At 36.6% G+C, this 16,411-nt stretch overlaps 1 protein-coding gene across 2 annotated transcripts in view; it reads right to left on the bottom strand.

Annotated features, from left to right (window-relative positions):
- Window positions 1-16,411, bottom strand: part of TLE1 (TLE family member 1, transcriptional corepressor) — a 74,401-nt gene that overhangs the window by 21,781 nt on the left and 36,209 nt on the right. For both annotated transcript variants that reach the window (XM_066339653.1, XM_066339654.1), the window contains exons 7-9: window positions 8,623-8,827; window positions 7,866-7,882; window positions 55-171 (exon numbers count right to left, since the gene is read on the bottom strand). In XM_066339653.1, coding sequence (XP_066195750.1) covers window positions 55-171; window positions 7,866-7,882; window positions 8,623-8,827 — 339 coding nt within the window. The remainder of the gene's footprint in view (window positions 1-54; window positions 172-7,865; window positions 7,883-8,622; window positions 8,828-16,411) is intronic.

Raw genomic sequence — 16,411 nt, 5'->3', positions numbered from 1 at the left:
AAACAAGCACAGTATGTGCAAATAAAATATTTTCCTTGGTACAGATTTGCTTACATAGTGGCTGGAATCCTTATCATCCACCTTTCTCTTTTTGATGTCATTGGTATATTCAGGGCCATTCCTGCGTTTATCTGTGCTTCGTAGACTGTCTGGGACCAACATAGAATTACTCTGTAAAGACAAAAAACAACATAAATAAAAACTCCTTATAGGATTCCTTCATATACTCTTAAAAACTCAAATCAATGTGATAGATGCTTTAGAAATGTGATACCTACTTAGTCTTTAATTCATTTTAATTCAAAACAAAGTCCTCCAGGCAAACATGTACAGCTTCACGCATTCTAAGAAGCTTGGCTTTCCATTGTTCAACTTATCAGAAGTTTCACTAGTCAGTCACCATCTATTTAACTAATTAATTCAACTGAATTTATTGTTTAGGAGAAGAAACCGGATTGCAGTTTATTCATGAGCAAATAACAACGATTTTCTTATTTTTTTAATATTCAGATTCCATATAATAAAAGTGATTTACTACACAATCTGATTGACCAGTTACTTTTAGAACATCATAAATAGGTGAGGCCTTGACATAAATAGATGGGGCCTTGACATAAACAGATGAGGCCTTGACATGCACACCTGCAGGTATGGACACAAACAGAAGCTTGCCTTTAATGCCTAAAATAACAAGTATTTGCTGAATACCGTTATGCAGTAATCAATTGTTAGCTGGAGTAAACTCCAACTGGATTCCTTCTACAAATGTATTGCAAACAAAGATCAAATATTTTTCCTTCAAGCATAACATTCACTACTAGTGTGAAATTAAGGCTAAAGTGTTGCTTAATCAAGACTTGATCTGAAAAACTGAGGTCAACACAGGCACACAAAAGACAAAAGCAAAGACTAATCTTTTCCTCAAACTACATGGACTGCTTTCATTCATGCTAAGTTATGCTAAGTACAAACTGTTGACCCAAAGAGCATTTCAGACATTTTTCAGTCACATGACAATTTGATATGCCTGTGATTCCCGATTCCCATCTCCATCTCAGTTCCAGCTAAAGCATTAAAATGTGTTACAATGAGTTCTTTTAAGTGCAGGATTAGCATATGCAAGAGGGCAATTTGTTCACTGATGTGTTAATGCCGTGAACAATACTGAATGGGTTGAGAAAAAAATCTCCTTTCACAAAGACCTGGTAAGCCTAGATCCTAAAAGCCAAGTACATGCTTAGATAAATAAATACAGGCTCACATAAACATATAAGTAAACATGCATTCACATCCATACATGTAACTCGCTCAAGAGCAAAGTCTAATACCAACATGTACTTCAGTGTAAGCCCTCAAAGATTTAGATCTACCCAAGAGACGGAGATATTTGCTTGTAATATATCATAAACATATACAAATAGACAGTGAACTGTGCACTGAATAGCTTCCCCTTTGAAACTTGAAGACATCAAGGTAGTTTTGCTCAGACACAAATGTTTAGCCCCAAGGAGAAGGACAAGGAAACAGGGTACATAAGGCAATCTGAATCCTCTTTTTCCTAATTCAGAAGCTGCACTTTAAAGCCAACTCTAAGCTCTTTTATTCATGACTATTCAAGCTAAACAAATGCCAAAGGGCTTACATAAAGCATATAGGAGGGTCTATTGAAATTCAGTATAAAGAGGCTCAAAATAATGTCTTTACCAAAATGTTTTGTAGCTAAAAGGTGGGCTTGTTGGATCATTGAACTAATTGCTTTGACAAATACGTTTGGAATTTAACCCCTTATCTCCTCCCAGAGGCACATATATTCAGGGATTCACTAGTCTGAAAACCATTAAAACTAATTTTCAACGTTTTAATATTAAATTCATCATGTTCGCGGCAGTAGAAACATTTTAAAAAGCAGTAGAATTGCCTTAAGAAGGAAGGTGTCAATCCAAACGTGACCAGAAATGTTTTCCTCTTAAGGAAGAAAGTATTTTAGTTATGAGATACTTTCCTTAATAAAAATAACTAAAAATACCTGTTAGATTCCTGAAGAGTTTAGATTAAACCAAATGTAGTAAAGAGAATTAAGTCAGCTCCTTGTTTTAATTTTCTAAAAAAATAGTGTGAACACCAAAAAGGTGGCAAAGAGGCAACATCTGGAAAAAAATTAACGAAACTGCTATTTGGAGTTACAGCTTACAAAATTTGACAACCTATAGGTGTAACTACAACAGCTGATTTTCTTTTTCTTTTTTAGTTTAGTGTACCTGGACAATGCTGACATTATTTTATACTGTTTGTCTTGCAGAATTTCAAAACTGCAAAATGTAACATAGGAAATCCCCACTCCCACTGAGTCCTAAACGCCAAACAAAGGTTATTGGATTTGTTCTTTCTCCAAAAGACTGATGGTTTCTCACACGAGCATGTAATTGTATCACAAGTGTATCCTGCAAAACATATCCCCTATGGTCATATTTACAGCTTTTTTCTGTAACTTACCACATTAATTTAAACTGCTGTTCTCTGTGACCAGAGTATCCATGCTAGATGCTGTTGTAGAGCAGCTCATTTCCCAACAGTTACATCAGAAATTGCCATTAAGACTGTGCTCTTTTCATGGCAAAATTTATCAGTAAACTAAAAAAATTAAAAAGTTCCTGTTTTGTTTCACATACAAGTTCAAGAAATTTCTAACTGTGACTAAAACGAGGTAAAGAAAAAACAGCTTGCTACTGTAAACTGCTACCATAATTCAAACTATCAAATTTATAAGATTTCATTCAACAAACTGAAAATATGAATCTTTCAAAGTAGTGCAGATAGTAAATCCAGAACACTGAAGAACAAGTTAAAAAAATGAAAATACAAACAACAACTGGTAAAGAGATGATCATATGAGCCCTGGGCTAATGATCTCTCTCACTCTTGTAATGTTACGGTTCAGGGAACAGTGAGGATCACATACTAAAAGCCACCTTTCCTCATTTCAGCTCTGGGAGAGATTATACTTGCTGCATGTTCACTATCAAAAAAGGCCAGACAGAAGACAGTAGCAACAAGCCTCATGATATTAGAGTCTCCTTATTGTCTCTTTAGAAGAATAATCTGTTTACTTCTTCTTACTAGGTCTACTAACAACTTTCAAAAGTAGGACAAGAATTTTTTTTTGTTATAATTTTTTAAATAACTCTACAGAAATTTTCATTTGGAATAGATCTTCAATAATAATCAGCTTATGCAAAAAGGACAAAAAGATACATATATGAATAGTTTACATACTAAAGAAATATTGCATGGCACCAATTTTTATTTTGTCTTAATTTTAACAGATTAGACACATGACTGAGGATATTGTTTTCATATTTAGAAGAGTTCAGTTTATTAAGGATGGTCAATGCAACATTTGCAAATCATGAAGCTCAGATCAGAGCAAGTGGTCAAAATCAGTTTTATGTGTTTTCCTTTTCTTTTGATCATTTGCTTTATACACATGAAGCCCTTTTCTTTAAATAAGTCCCCAAAGAAAATAAAAAGATTAATGTAGCACTGCTTCCTGTCAGAACTACCAAACCACATAAATGCTATGTAACAGGCCACTTGTGGTCCTAAAGCAACTTTGCTGCCAGCAAAAGCTAAATATTGAAACCACCAGAAGGCAAATGCAAAACAAAAAACCTAGTCGTGATGCACAGGAAGAAGGAAGGCAGGTGCCCCACTAGGAACATAATGCACATTATTCAAATGCACCTCCTTGACTGCCATACTCTTGCCGACAGGAACCATTTCCAAACCTCAACTATATGTGGCAGGCTGAGGGCACACAGTATCTCATTTATCCCGTAATCTCACTTATAATACAGCACAAACAATTCATACAGAACAGTACACACAGGACTGACAACTGACTTTATGCTGATCATTACAGCAATTAAAAAACATGATTTACATAACATCTGTGCACATGATTCAACTACACCTGGTCCCAGTTAAGATCTTCTCTAGTGATGACCTCTTTTGAGAAGATTGCACTCAAAGCTATTCTACTCTAGAATCATTAACTTCAACTTGTTCAATATGCTTATTGCAAACACTCATGTCAAGAACCCAAAAGCTGACCTCTGAAGTCATCAGGTTTTGTGTCAGACTCCTCCTGATGGAAAAGTCATTTGACTTCACCTTCTTTTAAAGCACCATTTTAAGTTACATTGATTTTACAATCAGAAGACATTAATAAGGTAATCAGTATTTTTGAGCTACTGTTTTGTCAAAATCAAGGTATTGGTAAATTTTTTACCAGACCACCTCAATCCCACTGTCATCAACTTATGCTGCCTTCTATCAGCTACTGCAACATAGCAACCCACAGCTGTTACATATGAGCAACCTCTGCAGTAGCCTGGAGCCATACTTGTGCTATGCTGATCAGTACCCTAAACTTCCATAGAACAACTTTTATGAATTTCCTCCCGCCATTAAAAGAATTAAAACACAAAACAAAAACAGCTTGCACATAATATCTTCCAAAAACTAGCACTCAGTTGTTCATGTCCCCTTCTCCAAGACTGGGAGATGAAAAATAGGATAGAGAGCTCAAGGCACAGAGTATTTTTCTACTATAGGAAAAGAGCATTTGCTTTATAAAACACTAGCAACATTAATGCTTAAAAATGAAGGCAAAAAATGTCTGCGAAAATTAATGAAAAATTCCTAGGTCTTAGAACATAAGCTCAGTATTTTTCATGAGGACAAAAGAGACAAAAAAACCACCAACTAATGTAAATGCTAAGCACACAATGAAATAAGACTTCACTGTCTGAAAATTACTACTATAAAAACACAGTGCATCAAAACATTTGATTTCAGTGTTATCCAAACAGGATACTAGAATAGCAGGAAGACAAGAGATAAATGAACACCTACATCAAGTTTTAAAAATGCTGCAAGTATATTTCCTAAAAAAAAAAAAAATTGGACAAAGTTTTTTTTATATTGACATCTCTCAAAGCTTTTAATTTCAGTTGCAGAACTTGCTTTTTTTGCCTGGATTCACTACGTGTAGCCACAATTTGCCACATTAGAAGGGATGCCTACATTTGCACAATAACACAACCCAGGCTTAGGACTGTTAGAGATACAGATCAGCCAAAACCCACCAGCTGTTACCCATGTAGGCACGCAATTTAAATCTGACAAAATAGTTTTAGCACTTGTGTAGCTAATATGCTATTACTAACTTATATGTTGCACATTACACAAATGTGCATTTATCAAAAAACTTTTCTTCAGTTTACTTTCTGGAACTTGAGCTAATCTATAAAAGAAAAATGTAGCCCTTGCTATTTAGACATAACAAAAGTAGCTAAATTGGTGAAAATAAAAAATAATGAAACCATATCTTTATATTAATTTATAACTACAAGAATTTCATTAATTTGGGTGTATTTCCAGACATACAATACATAAAAGCTCATGATTGCTTATTTATCTAAGGAAACTAACAAAAAAAATCAAATCTAATTTAAAAATGAATATACTCTGATCTGTCACGAAATGTTTTAACTCAAGTTATGCAACAAAAACTCAATTCAAAACTCGATAGACAAGCACTAAATTTTAACTCTTCCAACTTCAACATTTCAAGCTGTTAGCTTCTACTGATAGAGTTTGAAGGTCATGCTAGATATATTTGATATGGAAATCATACTGCACACTAATACCAAACATCATGGTGAATTTAGGTAACTTACAAACAGCACGGGGTTTGGTGTCTTGGATGATGAAAACATGCCTGTCAGGATTTTTATCAGCACCAATACTTTTAAAATGTTACTCTGAAAATCAAATTGACCTTATCTTGATTACCCAGATGTTATAAAGTGATTTCAACCATATGTAATATCCAAACAGACCTGCTGCTATCCCTTGTGTACTTGAGACCCATTTCCTATTATCCTTAAAAATATATTTTACATTAAAGAAAAATACATTAAAAATACAAGAGAATTAGAAAAGTTTGAAGAGCCCGTAATTCCCAGTTGATCATTTTAGTCAGAGTTGAACTTAACTCTTGAATTATTCTTTCACTGAAAGTGTCTTTTACTATTAAGTCAAGATTTTGATGTAACACTTTATTTAAACAATTTTAAGTTCAAATTCACGTGTATTCAGCTATTAAAGTTCAAGTCAGCTATGCAGTGTTATCCTAAAGTGAGACCAAAAAAAAAAAAAAACCAAAACAAACAAACAAAAAAACCCCAAAAACAAACAACAAAAAACCCCACAAACAAACAAAAACAAACAAACAAACAAAAAAACCAAAAAAAAAAAAAAAAACACACCACTAAAATTACCATAGTGTAGTATCCAAAACTCGATATATCCACATGGCAAAATTCCCTCATGATATAAAGTCTCAGGTTATTTAAAGGTTAATTACTGATAAACCCAGCATAAAAACAGTCTGCTTCAGGTAACAAGCAAGTAATTCTCAGTTAGATGAATGGATACAGAAGAAACTGCAGCAACAATTTTACAGTTTTAGTAAAATTTACATCTACAGTAAACTAAGCAAGTGATTCTGCAACTCTCCCACAACACAAATGCCAGGTTTGATTTTTGATAGTTCTCCTTCCATAGGCAAAAACTATTCTCAGCTACAAGATGAATTCAGAGTTCAAACTTCACAATGCTAAGCATCATATTTTAAATTCAAACTCTTGACCACATGACATGACAGACAGGGCAGGGGAAGCAAGGACCAGGGCAAGGACAGAAAACATCAAATCAAAACACAGACTAATCACTAGCCAGGGATTCCTGCAGTCAACTAACAGCTGTCAAACTATGTCCCACACAGAGGAAGAAGGCCCTAATAAGTCAGAGACTTCATAAAAACCCAGCTTACATTTATTTCTGCACATACACTGTCAATAACAGTAAGCAAGCTGAAATACATGCTTCTTGCTTAGTAACCCAAAACTAAAACACTGCTGCAAAAGATATGCAGATAGTTTCCAGTAAAAACTGTTAAGGAAGCCTTGTATATTTATTAAATAGGCAGCAATAAAAGTCAGAAGTTTACTACTGTACAACTACCTGTTAAATAACTTTTCCTAGTTCTTGTCTTTTTTAACTGAGAAAAGGAACAAAATAAGGCCCAGATTCACCTCTGACATAAACAAGCAGAATGAGCTTTGTTACTTGAATTGACATTAAGTTGCCTATGACCATGTCTAACAGATTGATACAGCAGTACCATTCAAAACAAAACAGCATGAAAAGCAGCAAGTAGCTCTTTAGAGGCCTTTTCGGACAAGGCTAGTTCTAGTACGGCTTATGCCTACAGGGAAAAAGTAATGCTGTAGGAGTTATACCTGAAGCACAAATTAAGCAATAATGACATTAGTATGGCCTAAAGAGGTGCAGTTAAAAAAACAACAACTCTTAGGGCCAAACACCATCTTGAGACAATTAAAGTTCTCACATTTAAAATTCTCACCTGGTCTCCAACTCTTAATTCCTGAACATCCTACAGACTAAAAATCTTAGTTTAAAATACTAGAAACTAAAACATTTGAATATTAAAAATTCTGTACTTGCAATATTCTTTGTGATTTGCAGCTTCATGCCCCCTTCCTGCCTCAAATAAGCAAACTAAAATTCAAGTTTACCTAAAAGCATTCTGCTCAGAAAAAAATACAGCCCATTAAAGAAATTATATGGTGTTCTGCATAAACCAAGACATATCTTAACAGAAAACACATGTCTTGTATTATGAAAATAACTAAAAGGAAGACAAAACAGACAAACAGCACAATATCGATTATCACATTACTGGAAATGGAAACATTAGCAGGAATGTTGGTACTTACTGTGCCTGGCTCTCTGTCTGCTCCCGCAGTAACCAAGAAATGGACAGACATGCCCGTTCAGACACAGAGGCAAGAACAGAAATAAAAAAGGGGGGAAAAAAATTAGAACAGAAGCCACAAACAGTTTTAAAATGGCTTTTATTTATATATGTCATTGCACATTCCTAATACAGTGATTTCCTGAAAATTACAGTATTCTGTAAACATGATTTACAGTTTAACCGTACACAAAGCCTGGTTTTATTTCATGACAGAATAAATAATTTTCTTTTCAAAATTAGTCAAGTGCAATTTTGCCCAATACTTAACTGAGTACTAGAATTTAAGGTTATGAAACTAAAGTAACAGATGCAATTATTTAAAACTTTTGTTTGAACACATTCACTTCAAAATTTAGCTTGTTCCCCCTACCTTCCCACCCACCCATTTCACAACATTACTCATTTTGAAAAAAATCACCGTTATGCAGTTAAACAATTTTCCACAATATGGTGCAAGCCATTGCTATTACAACTAAGCATTTACCAGGATGTCAAGAGGCCCTGCAAAATGTAGAGCAGGTGACACCTAGTGATCCCCTTTAAAGTATTGAAAAATTCCAAGCTGAATTTTGCTTCAGTAGTTTATATGCAGACATTTTAAAGTTTGCCAACAGTTTTTTCTCATTCTATATAACTTGAATTCTTTAGAGATGCGCACAATTTGCAGCAATGCGAAAATCTGACAATGTCCTAATCAGGCCTGCCATGCCTCTCACCTCTGTGGTGGTCTGCATCGTGATGCTTCTTGTCATCTTTTATTGCCAAGTGAGACTGCCCACCCAAAGCACTGGAGAGGGCAAGAAGGCCAGCACTGCTTCCAAGTGGAGGGATTCCTGGAGGCTGAAGTCCCGATGGATGCGGCGTTAGAGGCACTGGAGGTCCATGGCCATGGGAGAGATGCTGAGCCTGCAACTGTTGCTGCTGTTCCCAGAGGTACCATCATCCCCAGAAGAACAACGTGTAGCACATAGTTTGGGAAAGATAAGGCAGAAGTTTGGTAAATTATTGAGAATCTATAGTGGATTTTGACATTTATTTGTTTCTTCTTAATCTAACCCCTCTCCTTTAACCCACTACACTATATACACTGCATTATATCATGCTGTCAGAGGACAATTCTTCTCATGTCCCAAGAAAGTTAGCCGGATACTTATTCTGCAACCCAACGAGTAAGTTAAGCAACTCTAAGTTGTTTTGGGCAGCTACTGCCTGCCACAGCATCTCTGGAAACAAAGAACAGCAGCGGAAGAATCAAACACCTTTCCTTTTCTATAGAAAGCCTTATCATTGCCCTGAAAAAAAAGCTTCAGCAGCAAGAATGATTTAAACTCATATCCCTCTCCTTCCTCAATTTGAAAGCAGCAAGTGCATTCAATAAACCTTGAATAATAAAAAATGTAAAAGATATGCTGAATTTTATATTTAGTAAAATTTAATTTGCATTTTATTCTGGCCAAGGTTTTCAGAGGAAGAGGGGAAATTATTCATGACTTAACACTCTGTTCAGGAACCAGATTTGAGCTGAAAACCTAGGTATTTTAAACATCATGGAATTCTCAACAAGAAGCATGGTATTAATGAATACCTCCATCTGTTTTGAAAGGAGCTTGCAAGATCAAAATCACGAGTGGACATACAACCCGATAAACTGGGAACCCCTTAAAACATGGGAAGGCTAAACAGAGCAACGCAGATCCAACCAATACAGTTAACGCACGTTCTCCATTTATTCTGTCTGAAATGGCAGGTTTTGTACACTGCAGTATAGTTTACAGTTACAAGTATTCTCTCATTGGTATACAGCATAAGAAAAATGCAAATAAATATTGTTTATCTTATTCTTAAGATGGCTAAAGTGTTTACATACAAACTGTACCTATTAATACCTAGAAAAAACACAGTCCCATGCCCATACCTTAAAATAATTTCTAACTGCACCACAGGCTTCACAAGCTTGAATCTGAGGCCCAGGCTGGGGTAGTTCAAACCTTATTATAAATATAATTCATGCCCTCACTCTCTAAGAAATTCTGCTACGCAACCCTGTAACTAACATGCTAAAATAATCAATAAACAATTTTAGAAACAGAATTTTTTCCATTAGAATGTCTTCCCCATAGTTTAAATATTAAGATATTTTCTAGTTAAAACTTTCATAGTTTTACTATTGTTTACCAAGTTCAGCTATCCATTTAATTTGTCCAAAATGCTCAACACAGGGTTTTTTTGAAAATGAAGTTTCAAAAGCACCTTTAGATTAGTCATAGCTCCCATAATCTGCTCCAAGTTAACAGATATTTTGCCTCTCTCTCCTGCTTCCTTGTGTCTGGGTACATGAATAGAAGACACAACAATCCTTTCCACCCTGGCGACTCCCCACTGTCCCTCTGCTCAAAGCATATACCAGGAAAAAGCTAGAGTGCCATCTAATTCATGGGTCAAAAAGGAAACAAACATATATCTGAACTGGATGAACTCAAGTTTCACCAGGTGAATGCTAGTAGTCCTGTAATAGCATGTAAAATTGTTACAGTACTGCTGGCAGCTACTGAAATCATACCTGGACTGCAGCTTACAATATTTCACCAATTGCTCAAAAAAAAAAACCTCAACTCAAAATAATGCAGAAATACTTTATCTGTTTCTTTAGGTGTGGAGACTTTTCAAGACAAACTGTCAACAATACCTGTATAACATCTACTGGCATATGAATGAATTTATTTATTATTATTTATATATATAACTACTCAAGTCCTACAGTTTTGTTCTCATAACCCCCCCCAAAGGCATGCCTTGATCTGTTTATAAAATTATGCAGACACCAGGGCTGACTTTCAAGAACTCTGGACTGCACTTGCTAATTTTTCACTTTTCTGCTGTCCCAACTATTATGCAGCAATCATTTACTTATTTTGATATACAAGACAATCTTTAAATTTACCACAATACATTACTCAATTCTATAAAGCCACACATTTACCAAGTCTTTCTCACACCATGTATCAGGAATTTAGTTTTGAGTGCTGCATAAAAAAGCCATGCTAGTCCACACTCCAAAACATGCATCTGACCACCACCCTTTTTAGTACGTTTAGAAAACAAGGTAAAAGATAAGCACTTCCTATTCTTCTAATTTAATGAGTTTACAACAACACAAAAGGCAACATTTTGAAGGAAGTATTAGGAATCATTGATTTTTAAGTAGTTAACACAGTAGACCACTTTCTACAACATCAATCAGTTTTTCCTAATGAAGCTTCAGTTAACTGAAGAACTATCAGTTAGGTGCACTGTAAGGTCTGACAGGACTACATAGGTTTGTTTGGGGGCTTTTGTTTGTTTTTTTGGATCCAGCCTCTCTCTAAAGAACCATATGATATTCCTCTCCACACAGACTTTAACACAACTTCAGCAGTTTCCAGCACATTCCCTCAAAACCTGATATTTTGGCAGCCTCCCTCAGAGATGATAATTTAGTCACCTCCTTCCCCATTGACTACTTCAGCCAGGTCAGTCATCTGCATTCTAACCCTGAGGCAACATGAATCAGCAGAACTGTGCAGCATTGTTGGCACTGGTCTTACCTGTCCCCAGCTGCACTATCACCCCACATTACCTAGTTTTGGTCTGCAACTGCCTAAGAATAAAAAGCAATTTATTCTTTCTGAACTGGTTTCATGGAGAAAAACCTCTTCCTTTTTCCAACAAGCTAGCTCAAATTAGCTTATTTTGCAGTGTGATCACAGGAAGGTCGAAACAGGGAACAGGAGTTAAATTGTTTCCATTCTTGTCCCTACCATTTGGGAAGTGTACAAAGACAACCCTTATTCATCCCTCTCCTGCTTGGTTTAATTAACAAGCAAGTTAACTCACTTGATTTCAGGAAGCATAGGTTAAAGTTTTAAGAAATGTTAGGGGCACATTACCTGGCCAAACCAGGCTCTGGTTTGTAGCCTGCATACCACGCATCATGAAAGTCCAAGAAATGAGGAACAAATTAATGCTCTATAAAAGGTTCTGAAGCTGTGAGTGGAAAAGTTGTGTGTTCGCTGGTGGTATTGCACACAGACAGTGAGGAGCAATTGAAAAGGTGCAGTGTGAGAGCTGCAAGTGCATTGCAAAGCTGCTCTGCACATTTTTGTAGCTTTGCAAAAGGTTACTTACAGGCATGGTACACAAAGATATGTAAATATAGCACTACATGAAACTGATTAAAGACGGAAATCCTGATCACAGTCTTTTAAGCCACCAACGTTATGTCATGATTTCATGCTTATTATGTGATGTTCACTGCTGTTTAGGACTTTAATATACTGATTTATTGCTTATATGTTATTTATTCATAATAGGTTTGAAGTTCTCCCTAGGAGATGAGGAATCATCCATAAAGATGATCCTTTCCAGAAGTTCATATTCTTTTTATTTAAAAAACTTCAGTTTTTAAAAGCATATTGTATTATCTTTGTAGAAGGGATAAAATGTGCTGCACACAAAGGAAGAAAATAAAGACCAGAGAGAGATAACAGCAATGTTCTCCAGATGCATTTAGTAACTAAACATTTGCCACAGTAGATCCTACAAACAATTATGTTATGCATATAATCACTTTCCCATCACTTCAAAGACACTAATGCCTGCTCTGTAACCTTTCAAGTGCTTAGCAGCAGTGAGATATAAAACGGAGTAGGTTGGCAGCAGTATCATGGTCTACTAGGCATGTTCATTAGCAGTTAATTAAAAACTAGACATCTGCCATAAGAAATGTGCTCAAAAAAGGATGAGTAACAGGTCTGCCTTAGTACCAATTATTATCATTACTTGGAGAGCAAAGGCTGTGTCCACTTTGAGAGGAAAGTGGGAAGGTAGAGAAGAGTGCAATGATGCATTCTTAAGTGACTGCACTAAGATAATTAGCCACAGCAGTGATTTTAAAAGTATCGGTAGTTCACCCACCATTTTGTTGCAAACCCAGTTGTTCTTCATATTTGCAAAGGGAGAAAAGGAACTACAAACTCATATTACTGTACTGTTTGGATGTAGGTTTTACTGCCTCAGATTTTTATTTCCCAGCATCTCCATAACCAAACCATAAATACCCAAAACTCAGCATACAAGAAACAAATTGTTTCATGTATGCTGTTTCAAATTGTTCAAAATTGTTCAAAATGTTTCAAATTGTTCAAAATGCTCCAATCAAGCATCTCCTAACAACTTTAAAGGCAGTACAGCGTTTTATCTCCCACTTTTTAAGCAAAGTCCAGCTATGAAGAGATTTTTAATCAAGACTTAAAACATGGAATTATATTTCCAATCTCTGACAAAGACTTCAAAGGACAGAGACAGTATGTCTCTGTGAAACAGAGTTCCTATAATTAAACAGTGACAGGTCTCCCTTAGGCACTCTGCTCATAGACAACAAGCTCCTACAACCCCACTTCTCACCTTAAAATAAAATCAGGTGTTTGAGATCTCAACAGAGTTGCTTTAATACCTTTTTCACTTAAATATATTTTTTAATCCTTACTATTAAGCACTTAAGAGAATTCTGTTTTTAAACAGATGTATGATGTACTCTTCTATATCTCCTGAAAAGCACTGAATTAAAAATTCAGATGTGATTGTAAATGAATAGTGGAAAAAAGGTTATGCTTTGTCCCAAACTACAATAGTTGTCCACTCTTGTGCCTCTCTAAATAAACATTTGGAAAAAAAACCACAGAAAAAAATTTCCAAAATCTTATCAACACTAGCATCAGTAATACAATCAACAGTTGCCTCCAAGCTCCATAGATGTGTTCTGAAAAAATATCTGGAAAACACTAGTCATTTAGAGAGCTAAAATGTTAAGGATGCTATTTCATGTCCACTTTTGTGAAACAGAAGAAATGTGATTTTGTTCAACTCAAGCAGACAGAAAGACATGAGAGACAAACATGTACTACTGTGCTCAGTTTCATTATCACATTCACTTCCTTTCTAAAGGGACATTATCTGGTTTTTCATTTGCTTCCTTGAATTTCATAAGGAAGTGAGAGCCTGCATCAAATATCTGCAGCCAATGAACACAAGAGGGCCACTGCCTGAGTACATACAGGGAGTTCATCAAGGAATAACCTTTTCCCTTACTGTTTAGAAATATTCTTAAAACCAGTATTGCAAATACAACCTTATAAAAAAGGAAGTAACTTAAGACTATGCTTCTGTCAGATCCAATTTTTTCCCTCATCCTAAAAAACCCAAAACCCCTGCATATACAACCTACTGTACCAGTAGTCAAATTTAGCAGGGGGAAACTCAATAGAGATTCTAAGATGTTAATTAACACTTATATTTAAATCTCTATAAAGAGTAATTTCCAAAGAGTATTTCAGCTACAGGGAAGAACATATTTCAGTACAACAAACAATTGCATGGAAGAATATATCCACAATTCTTCTGCAAAAGTGACTGCATCCATGGACACAGGAAGAGCAACAGATACCATCTACTTAAGACTCCTGGCATGTCTTTGATATGATCCCTCACAAAATTCTTGCCAATCAAAGAAATAACGAATTGAGGGATGGATTATAACACGGATGTATGAACTGGATGGATGATTGCATCTAAAGACTGAATGAAACTTTAACCCAAAAAGAGCCAATGGCTTCACACCTCTGTGGAAAACAGTAACTAGCAGTGTCCCTCGGGAATGCAAAATGTAACCAACACTACTCAACCTTTTCATCAGTAACACACTCACCCAGTCTGACTGTGCCCCCTGCAAGTTTGCAGATGACACCAAGCGGCACAGTGCAATTGGTACACTTAAGGGAAAGGCTGGCATCTAGATGGATTTTGACATGCTTGAGAAGTGGGACCATCTCATAAGGTTCTCATGAAGTTCCACAATGCCAAATGCAATGTCTGGCACCTGAGCTGTGACAACTCCTAGACTGGGGGATGAAGGGCTTGGGAATGGCCCTGCTGAAAACGACTGGCGGGTGTTAAAAGATAAATAATTTGATTATTGCATCAGCAGCCTAGAACGCCAATGGTATCCTGGCATGCATCAAAAGAATTCAGCCAGCAGGTCAAACAAAGCGATTGTGTCCCTCTTTTTCCCTTGACATCATGAGATGCCTACTGGAGTACCATGCCCTTCTCTGGGCTCCACAGTGCAAGAGATATTAACCTGCTACAGCATGTTCAGTAACGGCCCACAAGAGGGTTGTAACACCTTTCCTAAGAAAAAAGACAAAGCTGGGGTTGTTCAGCCTGTAGTCTCCAAGGACATCTTACTGTGATCTTTATATATAAAGCGTTCGGGTTTTTTTCTTAAAATAAAATATGTAGACAATGCTTCTACATGTTTCCTTTTACTTGATAATATCATCACACAAAGCGTGTTAGGAGACCCATGAAACACTCCCTTCTGACTTATTTCAACTCTTATCTTCATTACTACTGCATCAATTTACAAAACGAAGGTCTGAGTTTGCTTTCTTTTGCTGACAGTACACAACTGTGAAGAGTGGCTGATATACTAGACCACTGCAATAACCTTCACAGAGAACTCAACAGGCTGGAAAAATGGACTCACAGGAATCTCATGACATTGCATTGACACCTCAACAAGGCCAAGTGCAACACCCTACACCATGCAGAACAATGCCATAAACTCATATATGGGTCCAGACAGCTAGAAAGTCAATTTACAGAAAAGGTCCTTCCATACCAAATTGTGCATGAGCCAGCAGCAATGTTCCCTTGTGGAAAAGCAGGTGAATGACATTTTGAGCGGCATTGGACAAAGTATTTGCCAACGGCATTAGAGAAAGTATTTGCCAACAGGTGTCGAGAGGGGGGATCCTCCTTCTAGGGTATCCTTCTCTACTTATTCCTGTTGAAACTGTAGCTGGATTACTATATCCAGTTCTGGGTTTCTCCTTACAAGAAACATGAACAAAGACAGACAGCATCCAGCAATATGTCTAGAGATGGCTAAATAGTCCCAGGTCTCTCAACCCCACCTCTTATGACATACCCCAGACCCTTACCTTTATAGCCCATCACTGTATGGCCCAACCGTAAGACAAGAGGCAATAGATGCAGACTAAAATATGGGAGGTTCCTCCTGGACATTACAACACACTCATTTTTTGACCGAGCTCTTGCACAGGCTACCCAGGGAGCTTTGCAGTTTTCATCCTTATACACATTCCAAAGCTGTATGTACGTGGACATGTACATGTATGGACATGGTCCTGCATAACTGGCGCTAGGTGGTCCTGTTTGAGGAGGGGCAAGTAGATCAGATGACCTCCAGTGGTCTCTTCCAGCCTTATCAATTTCATGATTCATGAACAGCAGAATCACAGAATGCCTGAGGCTTTGAGGGACCACAGAAGGACATCTGATCCAACCTCCTTGCCTAAGCCAGGTCATCCCAGAGCACATGGCACAGGATTGTGTCCATGTGATTCTTGAATATTTCCAGTTGAGTGAGACTCCACAACCTCTCTG

Source organism: Sylvia atricapilla, chromosome Z (genome assembly GCF_009819655.1).
Source record: "Sylvia atricapilla isolate bSylAtr1 chromosome Z, bSylAtr1.pri, whole genome shotgun sequence".
Classification (NCBI taxonomy): Eukaryota; Metazoa; Chordata; class Aves; order Passeriformes; family Sylviidae; genus Sylvia; species Sylvia atricapilla.
Note: the sequence above shows the minus strand (reverse complement) of the source record. Positions and strands in the feature narration are given on the sequence as shown.